Source organism: Camelus bactrianus, chromosome 3, assembly GCF_048773025.1.
Source record: "Camelus bactrianus isolate YW-2024 breed Bactrian camel chromosome 3, ASM4877302v1, whole genome shotgun sequence".
NCBI classification, from domain to species: Eukaryota; Metazoa; Chordata; class Mammalia; order Artiodactyla; family Camelidae; genus Camelus; species Camelus bactrianus.
The window spans coordinates 98,187,932-98,210,665 of NC_133541.1; the positions used below are offsets into that span (position 1 = coordinate 98,187,932).

Sequence of the window (22,734 nt, forward strand, 5' to 3'; positions counted from 1 at the left end):
AATTATAAAAGGGGCAGAAATTCTGAAAATTAAAATAGCATTCAGGCCCCTGGGAACTTTGCACAGGCATGATGTAACCATAAAGAAAGTAAAGAAAAGCTTGGTAAGAAATGAATTCAAGGGCCATTAGATATTCTAAACCTTCCTTAATATAAAATGAAGTGTCATGCATTAGCAGGTGAATGGGTAACAAACTTGTTCTGGAACAAGAATTAAAGAAGGGTGGGTCCTGAGCTCAGAATAACCCATAGCATCTACTGTACAAATTCATTACAGTAGATATTATAGTCATAGCATATTACCTCCTACTGAATACACATGTACAGGCCTGAAACTGTCTGAAAGCAAAGCAAGACTGATTCCCTTTACCTTGCCTAATAGGTGAAGGCTGGGAAAAAAAAAATTCTGTTGGAGAGAGGGGTTTAAAAAAAAACATAATTACATCAAAAATATTTATTAAAACAGAACAACTTGAAGAGTTTATTCTTATTTGTACAGTCAGTCACAAAAGTTATCACTCCCAAAAGTCCGTGAAACTTTCTTACTTTGTTTTAGTAAGGGTACAGCTAACTCTATAGACATCTTTTCCCCTTAGTAGGAGCCATCAGCAGCTCCATGCTCTGAGATTCTTTTTGCCCCTTCAACTCCAGTAAATTACTTACAACTTGAAAGCTTCTAGGAGACTCCTCAAAACCATGTTTTGGAAGAATGGCTCCCTAGTAAGAACAAACATACAGCTTCACTCCATTTAAACCTAATCTCTGACATCAGAATAGTCATGCTCAGCAAATAAAAAAAGGATGAGTCATGTCTATCCAGTGCCTTGACCTTCCTAGGGTATCCAGTGCCCTACTGCCAGCAGAGGGTAGAGGGGGCCAACTTTTCTCCCTTCCTTCTTTGCCTCACTAAGGAAATCTGCTCCCAGCAGCATTAAAACTTTATTCCTGTAGCACTGCCTGTGCTAAAGTGCTGTTAAAGGGATTTGGGGGCAGGGGGAGGTCTGGGAAAAAGGCCAAGATCTGTAGCCACTCTGAACAGAAGGGAGATAGAAGTGCTTCAAACTGGCAAAAGACAGTGTCTGTTTCCTGCCAGGATTCTTCTGTCAGTCTACTCTGAAGGTGATTCTATAAACTGTCCCCAAGGAGCTGTTCCTTTTGTACAAACAAAAAGAACTGAGGTCCTTGGAAGAATAGATGTGGCTGTTCTTTACATGAAGGTAAGGCTTAATATGGGTCTGGCAATGTGCTGGCTTGAAAGTAGCCAACTATGGTGTGACTGAAGACAGGTTGAGTGGAGAAACTCTGCGTGTGGGAGTGTTGTTAGCAGACAGTGAAGCAGGGAGGAAAAAGGGAGCAGGCATCTCTGTGGAGGGAGTCTCGCCTTGGTTCCGAAGCTGTAGGATTTGCCGGAGCAAGGCCTTACCTTCTTCTCGGGTCTGAAACAAAGTCAGACAAATGTATCAAAGTATGTCCAAGGCTGTTCTCAACAACTGGTTCTAAAACACTGCCCTATAAAATTCCAAAGAACAAGGTAGGCTTTCCACTTACCTCCTTATCCACCCCCACCCCCAGATCATAGTAAAGATCACGTGTTTGAACCTAAAATCCAAGCCTTTGATTAAAGAACTGATACTCACATCATTGAATGCACAACACTTTTGGGCACAAGTTGAAGCTTCATCCCACAGCTTGCACTTAAAATAGTACTGGGCCAGATAGCGGAAAGCAGTGCTCTCCTCTAAGTGTTCCACTATTTCCTAGATAAGGAAAACAGGAATGACTGAGGTGATAAGAGTAAGATTAGCAACCCAATTCTCATGCTCATGACACATACCCCACACGAATAGATATCTTGGATGTATTTGATGTAACACTGGGCTGCCTGTTCTGACTCAGTCAACTGTTCATGAAGCCTACAAAAGAAATTGGTCTTTAAGTACAAATCAGAACTCAAAGCAAGCTAGTGATTAAAAAAATAAAAGCACACAATTAAGACAAAAAAATGACAATGCACAGACAAGTAAAACGGCACAATGGGACCCAGAATAATATTAGTGCACAGAGGTGATAGTTACTTCATCAAAGCTTAGAATGATTACTCTGCTACTGGTGAGGGAGGGAAAGTCAGTAAATTACTGAAGTTGGATAATACACCATTGCAAAAATTCCCTGTTAATACCATGAGTGAGATTAAGAAAAGATACCAAGCAATTCAGATTATTTATAAGAATGAAGAAAAGAACCAGCAGGAATAAAACTGCATTTAAGAACCACTTTCCCTACTATTTCTGACTTACTCTTTATTTTCCCAGGACTTATCAGGAAAAGATCAATACCTAAAGTAGTCTTCCTAGACTGCTCTAACTTGAAAATTTCACTTCATTTCTTTCAATTCATTTTCGATCCCTTGCCTGACGGGAAAGCAATTCCCTCTCAAAGAGAAGTTGCATTCTCTCAAGTCAAGATGGCTAAATTTCCAGATCAGTACTCATACACCATGCTACATCCCTATACTCATGTAGGATGCCTCTAGAACATGCAGGATCTGCCATACCAGAGAAGTCTACAGAAATATCAATAGCATTTCACTCTTTCACTCACTTTGCCAGTTTCACCAGAGCCATTTTCTCCACATCTCCCACGGCGTAAGCTCTCCAATAACACTGTCAAAAAAACCCAAAAAACTGGTCACTTCAACCACTGCCCCATGTGCCATGACTAATCACAGAGGCTCAGGTCCTGCAAGCCTCCCAGATGTTCAGAATTGCAGAATATAAAGCATTTTTACTAGAGTTGATTGATAAATACAAGCTACCTACTAACATTCCCATTGATGATGTCTGTCCCACTGTACTGTACATCACCTATGCATCTATAAATATTCAGACTTCCCTTTGTAGACAGATCAGAATGAAGGAAAATGAAACACAGCCCAACCCCTCATCTAAACAGCAGATTTCCTCTCAAAGTCTCTAGGACCCAATTTCAGGTACCTTTTTGGCTTCCACTAGTTGATTGAGTTTCTCATAACATTCTCCTAAAGCGACTAGCATACGGGAATCATTGGGCCTGAGAGAGAAGAAGAACAGAAAGTCTGAGCAAAGACTTTATAGAGAACTAAAGTCCTCCCTCGAGGAACCACCACCACCACTATGTCAATTCTATGACAAGAAAGGGCTTTAGTTCACTACTTCATATAATTATACTTTGTATTCATAATTATACTACTAACCCATTAGAATACACTACATAAAAATGACCAAACAGCATATGGCAAGTTTAAAACTCAGGTCTCTAAGAGTCAAAACCATTCACTGTGATTGTTCACTAGCTATCAAAAAGACAAAGAAAAGTATCAGCCCTTCCCACAACAAACACATCATTGAGTGGCCAGACTTACCGAAGCTGGTGGGCCCGTCTGTAATAATAAAGACAATAAAATGGCATCTTAAGGATTTCATAGGTCTGCCCAAGGCCATACCAGGCTCTGTAGTCCCGCTTATTGACCTCAATGGCATGCCTATGAAATAAACTAAAGACTGGTAAGAGGGCAGAATCAAAGTTAGCAACTTGCAGGCTCAATAGAGGCTTCTAACATCACACCAATCTGCTCCATCTCACCCTCCAACTAAAAGCTCACCTATAAGCCTGAATAGCAGCAGATGTGTTCTTCATTTCCATGTACTCATGTCCCATCAGTGTCCAGGCCCCAAGATACCGAGGATTTAATTTCAGGGCTCTCTGGAAATACAGGGCTGCCTTCTCGTGCTGAGAACGCAAACTATAATAATTGCCTGATAGAAAAACAAACAAACAAAACATATATATGTATACCTGAAACTAATATAATATTGTAAATCGACTATACCACAACTTTTTAAAAAAGAAAAAAATTAGACCTATACCAAGACTTGGAGGGATTTTTCACAAGATATTGTTGAATGACAAATGTAAAATGCAGAGAAATGTATATAATATGACCCTATTTTTGTATGCAAATTGCCCACTAAACCCTGCATATGCGTATAAATATTTTTACGTGGCATGAAACACGCTAACACAAGTACTTTAAAGGAGAGAGGGTATAGCAAGTAAAAAAAAAAAACCCTGTACTTTGAAAAAATCTCTTTTATGTATAAATTACACGAGCATAAACTAGATAAAAAAATGGATTTAGATGTGTATACAGACTTACAGAGATCATGACATACTGCCAAGCGAAAAAAGCAAATCGCAGAGCAATTAAATATATATATAATATGATTCTGTTTTGGTAAAAACCAAGTAATAAAACTTCTATATATCTATTGTTTTTATTTTTTTTCAATCTATCTAGATTCAGCCATCAGTTTGATTCAGGAGAAATCATTTATAATGGTTGTTTATATCCTGTAACTGATCATTTATGATCATTCAAGTTCACCTGGGAAAAAAAGCAAGGTGGAGGGCTTTATGTCCTATACAAGGATAGCCTTCCTTCTACCACTGACTCGGACCCAGAGACAGGAGAAGAAACAGACTCTAGGCAGAGTGACCAAAGGTTAACTTTTGTGTAGAATAGGAGAAATGTAGTAGTGGTAGCAAGGGTACCTAAGATGCAAAAAGAGTCAGGATGACAAAGGAGATATTAAGGAAGTCAGAACAGGCAAGTTTTGGGCAAAGATAAAGTAGATAAGATTTTTTGTATTGAACATTCATGTGGTTTCAAATCTTTTGCTATTGTAACTATGACAATAAATATCCTTATACATATGTTACTTCAAAAAAAATATTTTTTTGACCAGTCGGAACAGTTAAAACGTATTGAATGATTACAATGTGGGTGGGCAACTTACATTGTTATAAGTGCTTGTATGTATTAATTTACTTAATCCTCACACACAGGAGAGAAGGTTCAACTGTTATTATCCCCTTATGGATGAGGAAACTACAGCACAGAGAAATTGAGTTCAAGGTCACACAGCTAGTTAGTAGCAAAATCAAGATTTAAACTCAGGCAGTTTGGTTCCGGAGTCCAAATCTTAACTATGCTGTAGTGCAGTATACGCTGTGTTTTGTAACACTGTCTCTCAGAGACTGAGACTCCATAAAAGATGCAGAAAGAAGCAATCAATTCACATCAAGACATAAAAGCAGAAGCAAGGACTAAACAAGGAGGAGATTCTTGCCATCACCATCACTCTACTATGTCATTCTTTCTCAGGTCTTCAGTTTCTTTTCTTCTCTCCATCCTTCTTTCTCTTTTCACTTCCTCTGAACTGGCTATAATGTGAAAGCTGAAGTATACTTTTTGTCATACCTAAGGTTCCTTATTCATAATTTTTAAGGTTGGTGAGCTGAATTCAACGAACATTTATTGACCATATGTCAGGAACTTTGCTAGGCATTACAAGTTTACTGGGGAAAAAAACACAGTTCATTAAGAAGTTTACAAATTAAATAATTATTAAAAGAAAAAAAGGCACTCCTAATCATTACATTTCATGTATATGTATCCTTTGATTTTAACTGGCTTTAAGTTAATAGGCTGAAAAAAAAGAACAGTTCATTATCTCCCCTCCTTCTGTTTCCTTTCTTCAAGTAAAGGACACTGTTATCAATCTGGTTACCCAGTCACCAATTCCTGCTTGTTCTACTTCCTAAATATCTTCTAAGTACAATAGCCTCTCTCCATTCCACCTGCCAATACCTCCGCTTGGGCTCTCATCTACCCTAGAACGGATTATTGCTAAAGATTTTTAAGAAGGTCTCCCTGCCTCTAGTCTTGCCTTTTTCTAATCCTTCCAGTACACCGTCTTCTGCTATGATTTGAAAATGAAAACCTGAAAACATTTATCACTGTCTAGTTTGAAATCCTTCAGAAGACTGCTACTGCCTTAAGAATAAAATCCAAACTTTCAGCAAGGCATAAAAGACTCTTCAAGATCTGGCCCCTTTTGTACATTGCCACCTCCCACACCATGCTTCAGGACACTGAACTATTTGAAGCACAATGTGTCTCACACTTCAAAGCCTGTGCACTGCAATGCCCTTCCCAAGCCAATTCTTCTCCTCCCTTACTGAACTTTCACTTCACATCCTTCAAGCACCACCTTCTCAAGAAGTCTTCCCTAATCAGACTGGATTAGATACCTTTCCTATGTACTCTCATAGCATCCTATGTTTCTCTAAACGATAACACTCAACCCACTGTGTTATAGTTGTTTCTTATTGGTCTTCCTCGGTAGTAATCAGGGTAGGTATTGCAATACAAAGCACAGTGCCTGGCACTCAGATGCTCAAAAGATGTTTTCTGAATAAAGTAGAGTTCCATCCTCATCTTAACGGACATTATACTTCATTCATAACACTCTGATACTGAAAAGACCATTTGTTCCTCCTACCTATGTTCCCTTAGGACTTACTAGTTTGTTTAATGTTTATTTCCCACACTAGACTACAAATTCCTCAAGGGCTAGAAAAATTTACTGAATGATTGAATTGAAATTCTCTCTATGCTGTACTACAGAAACTGGTACAGCATTGTAGCAGGTCGACTGTACTTCAATTAAAAACAAAATAAAACAAAACAAAAAAAAAGAAATTCTATCAGTTTATTAACAACATCCTGACCTAGAAAAGTACAAATGTATGATCTAAATGCAGTGTCACCAAAGACCCAGGAATACGGTCTTTCATCTCCAGGGAACCCAGGCTTTCAATAACAACCAACCAAGCTTACTTTTATTCATCTGTTTGTGTTGACTAATTACCAGGCTTTACTAGTGTGGCCAAGTACACTGGGCCATGGTTCTCAACCAGGGATGATTCTGACCCCAAGAGGTTATCTGGTTGTATCTGCAAACATTTCTGGTTGTCACAACTGGGAGAAAGGGGTTACTGGCATTGAATGGATAGAGGCTAAGGATACCGCCAACACCCTGCAATGTATAAGACAGCCCTAGACAAAAAAATTATCAGCCCAAAATTTCAACAGTACCAAGACTGAGACACACTAATACAGAGAAACAGGTACCCTCACCTCTTTTCATAGGATTGGAAATTCTTACAAACATTTAGGTAATATTGAAGTTTAAAATATACACACTTCTGACCCAGCCTTACACTGCTAGGAACTTCTGACACAGAAACAGTTACAAAAACATGCAAAAATAAATGTACACATATAAAGATGTTTCCTGAGACAATTTTTATATTAAGACTAGCTAAAACTTATATAATAGAAAATGATTAAAAATAAATAATGGCACATCTATATAATAAAATACTAAATAGCCATCAAAAATAATACAACTCTGGATGTACTAACATGAAAAGATACATTGTTAAGTTTAAAAAAAGGAAGTTACAAAGCAGCGTGTACACTGATAACAGTTTTTGTAAGCAAACCCTACACGCGCACACACACACACACACACGCACCACACATTTTCAGTATTCACAGAATATTCTAGAGTCATACTCACCAAGCACTCTTGGGAGTGGGGTTACAGTGAGCTTTCATATTCTATTGTATACAATTTTCTTTTCTTTGAAATTTTTCTTTTGTTGTTATTTTTACATCTGTATTACTTACAATAAAGATAAATCTTTTAAGAAGTAATGACTCTTACCAATTACACAGCATGTTTCTACACGATATTTATCAATCTCACAGAGGTTGTGAGCCAGGTAACTCAACTCAGACTTCATGCTCTGAAAGAAAAGAAAGACAATCTAAGTATGAAAAAGGAACCCCTGTATTATTTTTCTTGTAGCTAATGCTACTAGGTGACAATCCAACCCAGGAGATTAAAGCACAAAAGAGCTTAATCAAGTTCGAGCAAAGGCAGCAGCTCACCCTGACATAAAGAAGGTTGGAGAATGTGTCCATATTTTCAATCCTGTAAGGGTCTTGTTTCCTTAGCTCATTAAAAATAGAGAGGGCTTTGTCGATATCTGCAGAAAGAAGATAGAGTTCAGAAAACAACACGGTGCTACCTTCAGAGTCTGAAGGTATTTCATTGTCCTTATTCACTCACCTCTGATATTGTGATAGGCAACTGCAATTTGGGAAACAATATATGAGCTCTTAGAGAAGCCCACATCAATGAGATTCTGATACTTTTGCAGGGCCTCCTCTATCAACTGCAACTCTGTGTATATATGAGCCAGAAAAAACTCTTTCATCCAGGTGTCTGGCAAAGACAGGAACTTCAGCTGGCAGCAGGAGAGAGAGGGACACATTTAATATACGTTGACCTCTCTCCCAAATGAACATCCAAGGAACTATCTTTATTGTCTAAAAGAATTTATCACCAAAATTTTATTACAGCACCTAATAATGAACACAGGGTAGTTCAATTAAGTGAGTAGGACTTACAAGCATAATAGGGAAGAATGGTCTAATTTGAAAAGCCTCAAAGAAAAGAGAATTTGAAATGAGCCTTAGAGGATGGGTAGAAATCGAATAGAAAAAGAGAGGGGAAGAGAAAAAAGACAACATTCTAGGCAAGGGTAACAACATAGAGGAAAAACAGTCATGATGAGTATGAGTGAATAGGATGAGGCAACTAGCTTGGTTTGAGGGGAGACTATGTGCTGGGAAGTAGTGGAAAAATAAGACTGACTGATAGGATGGGTCCTATGGTACAACAGGATGTGGGATACAATAGGAAACCACTGCAATTTTTGACAAGAGAACGACACAGTGAAATGACTGCTTTAAGAATAAGTTTGGAAACAATATGCAGGATGGCTTGGAAACGGGAGTATAAAACTGGGAAAGCCAGATAGAAACTATCTATTACTTATAAGTAATCCAAATTTGAGATGATAACCAAGATGGCAAAGGAAACCAAGAAAAGAGGTGCAGATAAGAAGGAAATCATGGCAATGTCTGATAACTGAGTAGATAAAGGGAGATAAGAGAGAGAAGAGACAAAATATACCTCTGAGGCATCAAGACTGGGTGTCTTGAGAAACAGTGATACTAATGAGAGTTCATCAAGATGAGAGGAAAAGAGAATTTGGTAGGCAAGATAAGAAACTAAGTTTTGCATATTTTGAGTTCAGAGATAAAACAAACTTTCAATGAAAGTCTAGTAGGCACCTAGAGATAGGTGAATACAAATAAACTGAAGTTAAGATTTCAGACACAGATTCAGTAGCATGTATCATTACTGGGGGAAATCAACCAGCCTTTGGTTCTTTAAAGCCAACAAAAGAAAGTGTGTTGTGTCTATTAATTATTGAAGAACAGCAAAATAAACTCTGCAGACAATGGCCTCTAACAATGACTAATAAAATGACTGCAGTTTATAAAGCAAACTCATATACATTATTTCATTAATTAACAAATTTCTAAATCTTTACAGAGTCCTATGGCAGCTCAGAAGACACCTTAAAAACATTTTTAATACAATCTTTGATATCAGAGAAACCTTTCCTATATCACCTTTGGAATTAGGAGAGAAATTATAATAGCACTTAAGTCTATAAAACAAATTATAAAAACTTGAATGTGAAAACATGAATATAAAAAGATATTCTGATACAGCCAGATGCAAATCAAACAGCAACTACTGAACAAGAGCTAGACATTACTCTTTCAAATAAAGACCTAAATCTCAACAGTGAAAGAGACCAGAGAAAGAGCCAAGAGCTAGCTATAAGGAGAGGTTCAGCAAAACTCTTTCTCCCCTGACCCCATTATTAAAAAATTACATAAGGCTTGGAGTAGAAAAATTTTCACATAGCTCATCTCAATTTACCATCTCCTTGTCTGTAATCAAGTTACAGAGTTCTAGCCAGGCTCCCCAGTGCAAAGGCAAAACATGAGTAGCCTCCACAAATACATCAATGGCCTCTTTCACCAAGTCCAGCTTTCGAAGCACCACACCATACCTAGGAAAGAAGGAAACAATCACAGAAGTTAATAATATCTCCCCCCTACTTAGAATATCTTATACAAGTTCCAAATTATTGTAACGCTTACAGATAAAGGCCAAATCCATCAAGTTCCCGAGCCTGGTGTTTTTTGCTGAGCTCCACTCTCAATTCTCTAAGAGCCTCATTTTTCACTTGTCCTTTCTCCAGGGGGCCTAGGAAAGAAATAGTTTCTGATGTAAGGGAAGACTGATGCTTTTCATTTCAGAGACCTAGATACTCCTTGTGGTATCAAACAAAGTTATACCTGGAACTTCAGCGAACACTCAAAAGAGGCCAGTGACATCTTACACAATCCATTTGCTTTACTACCAAAACCGCAACTGATAACTGGTCTGCAGTCATATTTTATTAGGCTTACACAGGTTTTTTAAAAGTTGAATTAGTTATCTATGTTTAAAAATCAGAAACCTCAACCAAAAATGTGGAGAACAGGGTAGTGCCAGGGGAAGAAAGCCCCTGACAACATCAGGCACACATTCCAAGGCAGCCCTCAGAGGCAGCTGGGTGACAACCAACCAGCAGTACTCTCCAATCTGTGGAATCCTCCTCAGTCCACTTCCCATGTTTATATTACCTGCACAGCTCCTATAGGGATTTGAGTTTGCAACCCCTGCTTTAGTACAAAAAGTAAGAGAAAGAAATTCATACCTAGACTATCAACTGTTTCATCATCCTTCTTCTTTTCTCCAGACTGTAAGAGAAAATCAATAAATAGGTCTTTTTTTAGTTTATTTTGAAATATGTTCTAAAACTAGCAGCCTGATCCAACCTAAAGGGCCCAAGTCCAACCAAAATGACATCTACTATTGGTCACTAATTTTACATACCTACTCAGGGGATCCTACTGGCCAAATTTGGAATAATTTGAGTACCAAAATGATTAAGTACAGTAATGAATTATAAACAATTAAAAATATAGGAATCTTTGAGACCAAACTGATAACTAGATAAATACATAAATAAGTGGAGAAGGGGGAAGATAGGCTCTTGCTTAGAGCAGAATTTACTACTCAAGTGGAGAGTAGTAAATATAAAGAGTGCTGGAGTAGAAAATCATAATTTTGCAACATCATATCAAAGAATACTTCAGGCAAAAATTAACAATGAATTTCTTGACTAACAAATATTTGGATTGTTGACTCTTTTTGGCTACTACAAAAAAAAACTTCACTGAACAGTGCTGTACATGTCCTTGTGTACATATTAAAGTATTTCTATTGGTGAACCAGTTCAGTTTCTTAAAGAATTGTTTGGTCACAGTATTTCAAATTGACCTAGTCTGCCAAAATTAACTTCCAAAATGGCTGTATGAACTTTTACTCCCAAAATACAGGGTCTACTACCCCACAACTTTGTCAATAATGAACATTATCAATATTTTTATATTTCCTTTCATGCCATCATTTTTTTTAACTTTACTTATGGTATCTTCTTTTTTTTAACTGAAGTACGATCACTTTACAATGTTGTGTTAATCTCTGGTGCACAGCATAGTGATTCAGTTTATATATATATATATATATATATATATATATATATATATATATATATATATATATATACATACACATACACACATATACATACACAGTTTTTATATATATATATATATATATACATACACATACACACACATACTCCTTTTCATATTTTTCATTATAGTCTATTATAGGCTATTACAAGGTATTGAAAATAGTTCCCTGTGCTATACAGTAGGACCTTGCCATTCATGTATTTTATATATAGTAGTTAGTATCTGCAAATCCCGAACTCCCGATTTATTCCTCCACTCTCGCCTGATATCTTCTTTATTATTAAGTATTTATAAAGTACATTCACCAAGTAGACTATTGCTAAGCTATTTAAAAGATTAAACTTTTTCCACTGGGGTTCTAAATATGGATGCTTCACTGAAGGCAGAATGACATCTTAAAGTGGCCCTCACCAGATATCTAGAATACATGTACAGGAAATAGGCTTTCTTGCTATTGCAACCATGCAGGAAATGTGCTGCCCGATCATATTCTTTAACGTCAAAGTAGGCCTTGGCCAGTGTGTAAGCATCCATATCCTGGGCATCCTCCTAAAAAAGAGACAAGTTTATGTAAGTGGACAACTATAGTTCAAATTCAAGAAGCATATTAATTAATTTCAAGATGTAAGAAAAAATAATTATTTCCCTATTCATTCCCCAAAACCTAATATTTGTTTATTTATTTATTTACTAAGTAAAGTCATAGAACTTTTTTTTTTCAAAAATAAAAAGCTGGGGGGGAAATTAAAATTAAAAAAAACAACCAACACACCCAGAAACTTGTATTGTTTCTGCAAATGTAGTAGGAAGTTGCATAGACTTTAGTGTTAGGGACTTGGATTTAAACTCTGACTCCTTGATTTCCAGGTTTCATGACATTAGTAGGGAAGTTACTAAGCTTCTCTGAGTATTCAATTCCGCCATCTGCAAAGTGGACCGAGTAATACAGATTTGGCATAAATAAAAAGTGAAAAAAATCATAAAAAATATTTGGCTTTAATTCGTGACATTCCCTTCCTTCTCCAGGGTTTTAAATTCCTACATAAATGCACTATACTGTGCAATTACTCATATTTTTTCTACTTCAAGAAAAGTTTTGACATGTTAGTATTGCAAAAGCATAAAACACAGCTATAATTCTCTATGTAAAAAAAAAAAAAGAAACAATGCACATTCAAGGTAAAAACATACAATCCTCCCACATTCTAGAAATAAGTTGATTAAAACTTCAATAATTTCATTCTCCTCATCCTTCTTGCTCAAGTATTACCAGGACAAAAGTGTAACCAAAACATACTCAATGTTTTCTTCATTAGATGAACATGGCCTAAATGTGGTCATTCAGCTTAGGATTCTGGTGGCCCTTTCTACACTCACTCACCATATGCTTATTTCTTCCCCCGCCCCTCTCACCTGCATTATACCTTTTGGATTAAGGAATATTCATTGTTTTTAAGCACAGGGGCTGGGGAGGATCAAGAAATGGCATCTTCAGGAAAAACTAAATGGATTATGATGAAAATCTTTCACACTACACAGACTATGTAAACATATATACTATAGATCATGCATTAAAATGTATTGTCTCATTTAGTTCCCTCAATATCCCCATAAAGTAAATACTATTATCTGCATTTCACAGATAATGAAACTGTGGCTTGTAAGGTTAATTAGGTAAGATGCCAAAAGTCACTAGTATGACTGAGATTTGAATCCAGAACTGTCTGGATCCAAAACCAGTTTCGCATTGTTGGAAAAACCTTTTATTTGTCTCCTCTTTATGAATATTGTCTAAGTTGGGGTAAAAAACCTAAAAGGCTAAAATCTTAAGCAAAGATTGTTTACTAATTTTCTCCAGCTTAAGTAAGAGCACTACTAAATCTTTCAAAGTGTAGCAAAATCATACAGATAAAATCGCATAAAACACTCAGTTCGTTAAATGTTTCCTCTACAAACATTCCTACTAAGCAGTATGCTCCCCTCCCGTGACAAGGCACTCAGTATTTCTTCAGATGATGGGGAGCGCTTGCTGTGAAGACCTCCTTACCTCTGTAACAGGCGGTGGAGGCTGCAGCTCGGACAGAGGCAACGCCGGGAGGGAGAAGGCCAACTCGGCAGACCTGGAACATCCACACAAACTGAATCACCTCAAGATCCCCAAGGCCAAGGATCCAAGCCTGGTCCCCTCGGACCCCGACATCTCACCATTTGCTACTGTGCAGTAGGCCCCGCTCCCGGGTAAGGCCTGCGATGAGTAGCAGCTGCTTTTTAATTTCCCGCAAATTTGAGAAATCAGCGCTGGATGACAGGACCGGCACCACAGCAGCGGTCGCGGCCACCGGGACTACAGAGGAGCTGGCAGCCATTTTCGCGTCTCAGCACTCCGGCCAATCACCAGCGATAATACTAGCTGTTGGGCTACACCAAAAAAGTCTGCCTGTTATTGGCGGGCCCTTGCTCTGGAAAAACCAATCAGAGATAGCTCTTCTCGTAACGTCACTTAGAGGCCGAGAAAGAAGAAGCAATTACATCTCCAATTGGCCAAGAGCTCCTGGGGCGGGAAAGTTAGAACGGGAAAGAGAAGGGAAAGTCACGATTTCTGGGCGGGGCGGAGAGGAATGGGTAACTGGGAAAAGTGGACTGGGGAGCTAGGGTTGGGTGTACGCGCAAGAGTGCAGATTGGAAAATGCCCTGCATTTTAGGAGTGATGTGATTGGACTAAAGACAGAGTGTAGTTCGTGGCAGATTCTGTGCTACTGGATGACGAAGTGATGTTATGTGTCTAGCAAGGATTTCTGGTGTCCTCTAGATTTTCCCTTAAGGGAGGAAGCTGTATGGCCACAGGTGGAGAATTCATCCTCTTTATCCACCCTCTTTCTTGTCCCGTGGGGGAAGATAATTAACATTTATTGAGGGCTTACCTTGGGACAGTTTCTATAATTTTACATAATCTGGTTTAACCATTAAAACAGCTCTGTGCTATTTGTTGTCATTCCAATTTTACAGATAAGTAAACGAAACCTCGGAAAGTTTCAATCACTCCAGAATAGAGTCTAGTTTATAACCCAGCTCTGACTCCAAAACCCAGAGTTCTTAAACATTACATGAACGTTTTCAACCTTGTTTTGTTTCTAACCCTTTCATAGTAACAACTGGTTTTGCCAACTCCTTTGGGAATTTTTTTTAAACCATTCTGTCATTCTTTGTGTGTTATACCTAAGTACTTTTAGGTAAAGCATGTTGTTTAGATTAACATTATTAAAGATTGTATTATAAAGTTAGCTTTATTGCACCATACTATACAGTATATGAAGGCAAAATCCTACTTTTTTCATGTTCAGAAGTGATGCACGCTATATATTTGTTTTAAATTTATAATCTAAGAAAAGAACATTATCTGTTAGCAAATACAAGAATTACATTATACCATACGTCTTCCCATTATATATATACTGAATGTAAACTGAGTAAATACTGACATAGTATTGTCATGCAATGTAACTGTTTATGGCGTTATTTAGAGAGTCAGATAATGCTTTAATGACATGTTTAGAATTCTTATATTTTGCCTTTTTTAAACTTTTATTCTTATTTTTAGTGTTTGTTTTTTAGTGGAGGTACTGAGGATTGAACCCAGTACCTCATGCATGCTAAGTACATGCTCTACCACTAAGCTATACCAGCTATACCCACCCCTCTTGCCTTTTAAAATTTTGTTTATTTTTGTAACTGTCTATAATTTTATAATTTTTTAAAATTGTTTGTTCTTTTTTAGGGGAGAGGTAACTGAGTTTTTAATTTATTTTAACAGAGGTACTAGGGATTGAACCCAGGACCTTGTACATGCTAGGCATGTGCTCTACCACTGAGCTCTACCCTCCCCCCTATAATTTGATAATTTTTATGTTTTTATTTTAAAATAATAAGAAAATAGAGATGATTTCAAGAGGCTCTTGGCAAGCACTTCTCTATAAATAACACTTCTTGGAGGTAGCCAGTCTTTTGTCCCAATAAATGAAAAGATAAATTGGATATAATTTTCACACAATTTTTGTTCAATTTTTAAAACTATAGTTGTTCTCATACTATCATTACTTTGTATTATGTTTTTCTTTGTAATGTTATATAATTTTTATTTCTCCACCACCACCACCCACTCCCTGCCGAGTCCTTACATGGATTTTGCATATTTCTATCTTATAATGCATTTTTTCTATTACAAAAATAATGTATGGTCAATGCAGAGAACTTGAAGAATATAGTATCCATAAAGAAAAATAAATACACTACTATACACCTATTAGAATGGCCAAGATCCAGAACACTGGCAACACCGAGTACTGATAAGGTTGTGGAGCAACAAGAACTCTCATTCATTGCTGGTAGGAATGCAAAATGTACAATCACTTTGGAAAATAGTTTGGCAGTTTCTTACAAAACTAAACATATACTCATCATATGATGCATAAATCTTACTCCTTGGTATTTAGCCAAGGGAATTAAAAACATATCCACACAAAAACCTGTGCATGGATATTTATAGCAGCTTTATTACTAACTACCAAAACTTGGAAACAATCAAGATGTCCTTTAGAAGCTGAATGAATAAATAAACTGGTACATTCAGACAATGGAATACTATTCAGCACTAAAAAGATATGAGCTATCAAGCCATGAAAAAACATGGAGGAAACATATATATTTTATTAACTGAAAGAAGCCAATCTTAAAAGTCTATGTATTGTTTGATTCCACTTATATGACATTCTCAAAAAGGTAAAACTATGGAGATAGTAAAAAGATCAGTGGTTGCCAGGGGTTAGTGAGGAGGGTGGGTTAAATAGGCAGAGTATTTTTAGGACAGTGAGAAGACTCTGTATGATACTATATTGGTAGACACATGTCATTACACATTTCTCTAAACTCATGTACAACACAAGAGTGACTCCTAACGTAAACTAGAGACTTTGAGTAATAATGATGTGTCAATACAGGTTCTTCAATTGTAACAAAAGCACTCTGATAGGTAATGTTGATAATGGGGGAAGATATGCATGTATGGGGAAGGCAGTATATGGGAAATTTCTGTAACTTGTGCTCAATTTTGCTGTGACTCTAAAACTGCACTTTTAAAAAGTCTATTAAATAAATAAATTAATAAATAAATTGAACATTACCATACAATTCCCACCCAAAGAAATCAGTGGATTCTTGTATTTTTTTATCTATCTGTGTTTACAGCTTTATACTGTCTTGCTGCCCACATTTGTCACATAATTCACTATGAGCATTTTCCCATATTAATAATTATTTTTCTACAACATATTCTTAAAGGCTGCAAGACAATTCACTATACTGTTGTACCATAAATATACATAACCAATCCCTTGTGTTAGACTTGTATCTTACAATTTCATAACTAATTTTTTTAAATTACACAATACTCAGTTGAATAGAAATAGCATCTTTTAGTTTTCAAGTTTCTCATTGTCACATATTTATAGAATTACTGACTTCTCATATGTTTTAAATTATGATACATTGAGCAACTTTGTGCACAAAAATTTTGGATTATTTCCACAGGATAGATTCCTTAATAATGGTGGGATTTTTTTTCATTCTGAAGAGTCAGTTTCATTGAATGACTTGGAGGAAAAGTATTTATGTTTAAAGATAAGCATTTTTTATTAAAATGCAAAATTCAAATGACTTTTAAAAATAACAGTTTTATTAAAATATTTCATATGCCACAAAGTTCACTCTTTTAATGGGTACAATTCAGTGGTTTTTAGTATATTCATATAGCTGTGCAACCATCACAACTATCTAATGCCAGGACATTTTTATCACTCCAAAAAGAATCTCCATACCTATTAGCAGTCACTTCCTATTCTCCCCTTCCCTCAGACCCTGGCTTTATTTTCTTTGTAATATTGTTACGGAAACAAACTTGGATCCTCTTGCCCACATGCAATAAAGCCAATCTACTGACACAGGGTTGTGGTGAAGGAAAGCGCATTTATTGCAGAGTGCCAAGAAAGGAGTTCAGATAGTTAGTGCTTAAAAGACGTGAACTCCTTGAAGGCTTTCAGGGAAAGATTTTTAAAGACAGGATGAGGAAGGGGGGTTGTGGCGTGTGTGACCAGCTCAGGGACGTTCTTCTGACTGGTTGGTGGTAAAGTCATCATCATCATCATCGATATTTTAGTTCCAACTGGTCTGAGATCTACGTGCTTGTGGGCAGCATATAGTTAACTTCTTCCACCTGGTGAGGGTTTTAGTAACTGCAAAACAGCTCAAAGGACATGGCTCAGAATATTATCTATAGCCCTTGATGGGGAAATAAAGGTCCTCTACTTTGTTTAATGGCTAAACTATTATTATTTCATCTTGCTTGACTTTTGCCCTTTCTTTCTGCATTTTCTCACTTCTCTGGTTAAATGTACTCTTTGGAACTCCGGGAAGCCTAAGAAGCAAGTTTTTCTACAGACAAGAGGCAGGTGGAGTACATGATGAGGGGGAGGTCTGTTCCAGGAAGGCCCCATAGGGTCCTGCTCAGTTACAACATTGCTTTATTAGGCCCCAGAGATTTTTTGATGTGACAGATAAGATTTTTTATTAGATAAATGCAATTTACAGATATGTTGAAGAGTACCTTAAAGCAAATTTGCAGAATTAATCATTTGTAAGCTCCATATTAACTAGTATTTCAACATCAGGGTTCCTTATGCTTAGAGTCTTTAACCATTAACCATCATGGGTAAATTTTTAATGTATATAAGACTTGGAATAAACACTATAACAGTAAAAAATGATGATGGAGGCTTCCAGTGAATTTTTAAAAAATAAATACATACATGTATTGTAAATTTATTTTCTCTTCCTTGTGATTTTCTTAATAACATTTCCTCTAGCTTACTTTAAAATAAGAATACACTCATTAATGCCTATAACATACAAAGTAGGTGGTAATCCACTGCTTATTTATTGGTAAAGCTTCCAGTCAACAGTAGGCTACTAGTTAAACTTTGGGGGAGTCAAAAATTATATGTGGATTTTTGACTAGGGGGTCAGCACCGCTAACCCCCATGTTGTTCAAGGGTCTACTATAAGCTGTTTTGTGTTCATCTGATCACCAGGAACCACCTCACATTCATTCTTTCATTCACTCAAGACTTAAATTGTTCCTCTTTTACAGGAGAAAATATTTAAGTAATTATCTTATTGTTAAATATTTTAAAAATGAAAGTCATAATCACCACCTTTAATGATGTGGACCCCCCCCAAAAAACCTTGCCCTTCCAACATCATCAATGTCAGCCGAGTTAAAAGTTGTTACATTTTCAAGCAACATTACGCATCCTTTCACCTTTCTTCTCACTCCAGAGGGAGAATGGTGGTAATAATGAGTTCTTTACTGGGAGGCAGTAGATTGGAGAGGTATAGAATATGATCCCTAAGCCATGTTACCTAAGTTCAAACCCTAACTCCATCATTATCAGTATTCCCAAGACCTTGGGAATATTATTTATTCCATGTTTTTTAGGCCATTCATTGGTAAAATGAGGATCATAACAATAATTCCTGCTATTCAGTTGGGGTAAGACCTGAATGAGACAATCCATGTAATATATTTACAACAATTTTTAACACAATAAGCACTGGATACATGTAAGCTATTATTTTTTTGTATTTAATTATAGTCAATTTACAGTGTTGTGTCAATTTCTGGTGTTGTAAGTTATTCTTGAACACTTACTCTCTGCTGAGATCTTTACATATCAGATAACTAAACCACATGACAACCCAGTAAGGCAGGTATCATTATCCCTATTGTTCAGATATGAAACAGTTACATCAGATATAGTATATAAGTGTGCTTTATATATAACATACAGTATGTAAGTACAGTATAAAGAATAATATTAAAAGGAAACCCATGACCCACTACTCAGTTTAAGAAATAGAACAGTACCAGTTCTTTGTTTTTTCATCCAGCTCTTTATTTTTTTTTATTTATTTATTTACTAGAAAAAAATTTTTAAACCGGAACATTTCTTGCATGTCTAATCATTGAAATCCTTAAGAGGGACTGGATGCTGCAACAGCTGCCCTCCTGGGTTTAGGTGTTGTTCCTTCAAGGACTCCATCCCTGAGTCTGCAGCATACAATTCCATGAGCTGGCCTCATGTGACCGTAGTGGTATTTCATCTTTTAGCCTTGGCATTCCAGTCATACTTTCTCTTCCACTTGGCAGGGAGCCACATTTGCCACAGATCGACTTCCAAAGGTGATAGGTGGCACAATGTGTGTGTCACACTGTGACGCTTTCCCAGTGAAGGTGTCCCCTCCCTCACCTCTTCTGCCACTAAGACTAAGGAGATTACCAGTCCTTTAGAAGCCCCCCCCAGGCATAAAATAGCATATGCATAGCATAGCATATTGACATAGTTATACTCTCAGTCAGCTCTGTTTCCTTCCTCGTCCCTCTCCCTTTGCTTTTTCTCCTTTCCTTTTCTCTTGTACATTCTTTCTTCCATTCCGCTCCTTTTAAAGAATTCCTTCTTTTTTTCTTTCTGCAGAGCTATGAAACCTAGAGCAAGATACTTAATTCTTATGGGCCTCACTATCTCTACCTATAAAATGGGAATAATAAGAACAATGCCTACCTTATCGGCTTCTTGTGAGATTTAATGATGCTATGTTTGTGTAAGGGTTAAATGAGATAATCTAGTGAAACCTTAGCACAAGACCTTGGCATATGGTTGAAAGTCAATAAATAGGAGTTGTTTATATATTTAAAAATTTTTTTAATTTATTTTTTGTCTGTGGGGTGGAGAAGGTAATTAGGCTTATTTATTTATTTTTTAAATGGAGGTACTGGGGACTGAACCCAGCACCTCATGCATGCTAAGCACACACTGTACCACTGAGCTATACCCTACCCCCCAGGAGTTGTTTATATTTTTATTATTATCTTAAACTCATTTCTTCTCTGATAGAAGAACTCTGTGGTATAATGGAAATAGGCCTAAACTTTGGAACTAGAGAGACCTGGGTTCAAATTGTGTGTCCATTATATACCAGCAGTGGCTTTATGCAAGTCACATAACCTCTCCTTCTATGAAATGGGGGTGATAATACTGATTGTCAGTAATTGACCACACAGGGCTGTTGTAAGGATCCAAAGAAATCAGTTAAAAATTTTCCCCTCCCTCTTCCTTTTCTTCCTCTTTCTCTGAGACAGTAAATTTTCTTCCCAGCAGGGGCATTAAAAGCAGCTGTGTGCTTGTGCAGTTTCTCCTAATCTCTGGATTCAGTTCAGCATGTGTTTGTTTATCAAGCACCTGCTAGGTGTAGCATACCTTCCTGGCTGGTGTGCTGTCAAGTTCAGGACACTAACCGGCTTTGAGAAAATGAAGATCTAAGATCATCTCCATTCCTGGGTCTAGGCCTCTGGGATAATTTTTAAAATATATTTTTAAAAAGAAAGAATAAGAAGGAAACCATTCCAAGAAGAAAGAATAAGAGATAGCTAAATACAACCCTAAGCCCTAACCCTAAGCTTGTCCCACACCACAGCTTCAATGACAACTTTATCCAGTCACATGCTGTCACACCTAGGGTCTTTCCTGGAAAAACGCCATTGTCTTCTCCTGCTGTGATCCCAGCTCTGGCCGACAGATGGAGCCATTTCCTCCCACCCCTTTCTTCAAACTGCCTAAGTAGAAAAGCTGTTGCTCAAAAGCTGTGTGGTCCAGGAGGGAGGACTGTGCCATCACCAGACACCAGAGCTAAAGAAGGGTGATGGCTGACTATGACCAGGAAGAATCTATTACATCTAAACCTGGTGAGGACAAAAAGAACAGTCATTTCCCAGCAGGAATTCAGCCCTATTGATATTTTGGGCCGGTTAATTCTTTGTTAGGGCTGGGAGAGGGCTGTCCTATGTATTCTACAATGTTTAGCATCCCTGGCTGATAGCCTCTAGATGCCAGTGTCGTGCCCCTCCCCCAAGGTGTGACAACCAAAAATGTCTCAGACATTGCCAAATGTCCCCTGGGGGACAGAACTCAGTCCTAGTTGAGAACCACTAGTCTGCAGCTACTAACAGTGTTGGGGCAGTGCTTCTATATAGAATAGACTCCTGATGACCTTCAGAAAATGTTCTCTGAGGGCCAACTGCCCTGAAAGCCCAGTCTCCAATGCTTGGGAGTTGGGAGAAGGCTCTTAACTCAAGGAAACTAACAGCTCTCACCTGTTGAGTAGGGAAAGCTAAAAGGGTCACAAAGAAAAGGGAAGAGAGTAAATGCATTGAAACATTCATAGTTAGGATTGGACTGTGAGGTAGGGTACATTTTAATCTCTACTTTAAAGATAAAGAAACTGAGGCTCAGAGATTAAGCAATTTGCCTAAAGTAGAACAGCTAGGAAGCGACAGAACTGGGATTCAAACCCAAGACTATCTCCAAAGCCTTATGCTGCAACTTTGGGACTCCTGGAACCTTATCTTTCACTTATTTATCTATTCATTCATTCATCCAACTGTTCATTTAACAACTACTTAGTTCCCATGATGTGCCAAGCTCCAGACATAGGAGTGATGAATGAGACAGTCAGTCCCTACATTCATAGACCTTGTTGTCTAGTGGGGGATAAAAACAAAACAAAAAAAAAACCCAATAATGTAAGGAATTAGTTGACAACAGTTATGAAAAGAGCAGTGAAGGAAAAGCCAAATGTCTGTGCTAGGCTGTGGGAAAAGATGGCAGTAAGTCCTCCCATCCCTGGATATGTGCCCTTCTGCAAGGTGACTTTGCATCAAGAATTGAGTCTATTTCTCTGCCTTTGAATATTTTCCGGCCGTATGATTTTCTTTAACTAACAGAATGCAGTAGAAGTGATATGATGTGACTTCTGAGCCTCAGCATCAAGGGGCCTTGCAGCTTGTATTCCCACTTTCTTGCTGCCCTGAAGCCACCATGTAAGAAAGCCCCAGGTTAGCCTCCTAACTGTCCCTGGCATTCCAGCTGTCGCAGTTCTTCCCACCATTTTGGCTGAGGCTTCTGACATACAAGCAAGGCTATTCAGGAATAGCTAGCACCCAGTCAACCCAACAACTGCAGCTTCAGGGGTCACCCAGACAAAACTAAGCCTAGTCAAAACGGCAGAATCATGAACATGGTTCAGGGCAGTTTGTAACCCAAAGATAGAAAACCAATTCAAGGCCCTAACCTGGTCTGAGGGTAGGGAGTGGGTCAGGGGAGGCTT

General features: G+C 37.6%; 1 protein-coding gene across 1 annotated transcript; it reads right to left on the minus strand.

Moving 5' to 3' along the window:
* Positions 1-438: 438 nt before the first annotated feature.
* Positions 439-13,844, minus strand: CDC23 (cell division cycle 23). Its single transcript, XM_010971684.2, has 16 exons — positions 13,669-13,844; positions 13,511-13,583; positions 11,875-12,012; positions 10,578-10,620; positions 9,976-10,081; positions 9,752-9,884; positions 8,021-8,198; positions 7,840-7,937; positions 7,613-7,694; positions 3,640-3,793; positions 3,400-3,519; positions 2,993-3,068; positions 2,601-2,662; positions 1,834-1,912; positions 1,637-1,756; positions 439-1,435 (listed from the first exon to the last, which is right to left on the minus strand). The coding sequence occupies exons 1-16, from the start codon at positions 13,827-13,829 to the stop codon at positions 1,265-1,267; spliced, it is 1,794 nt and encodes a 597-aa protein (XP_010969986.1). The 5' UTR covers positions 13,830-13,844; the 3' UTR covers positions 439-1,264.
* Positions 13,845-22,734: the final 8,890 nt, after the last annotated feature.

Coding starts and splice junctions, on each gene's coding strand:
- CDC23 (XM_010971684.2), bottom strand. CDS start 13,829: ATGGCTGCCAGCTCCTCTGTAGTCCCGGTGGCCGCGACCGCTGCTGTG. Junction 8,199..9,751: donor TGATTACAGACAAGGAGATG/GTAAATTGAGAT, acceptor TCCTGCTGCCAG/CTGAAGTTCCTGTCTTTGCC. Junction 3,520..3,639: donor GCTGCTATTCAGGCTTATAG/GTGAGCTTTTAG, acceptor TTTATTTCATAG/GCATGCCATTGAGGTCAATA.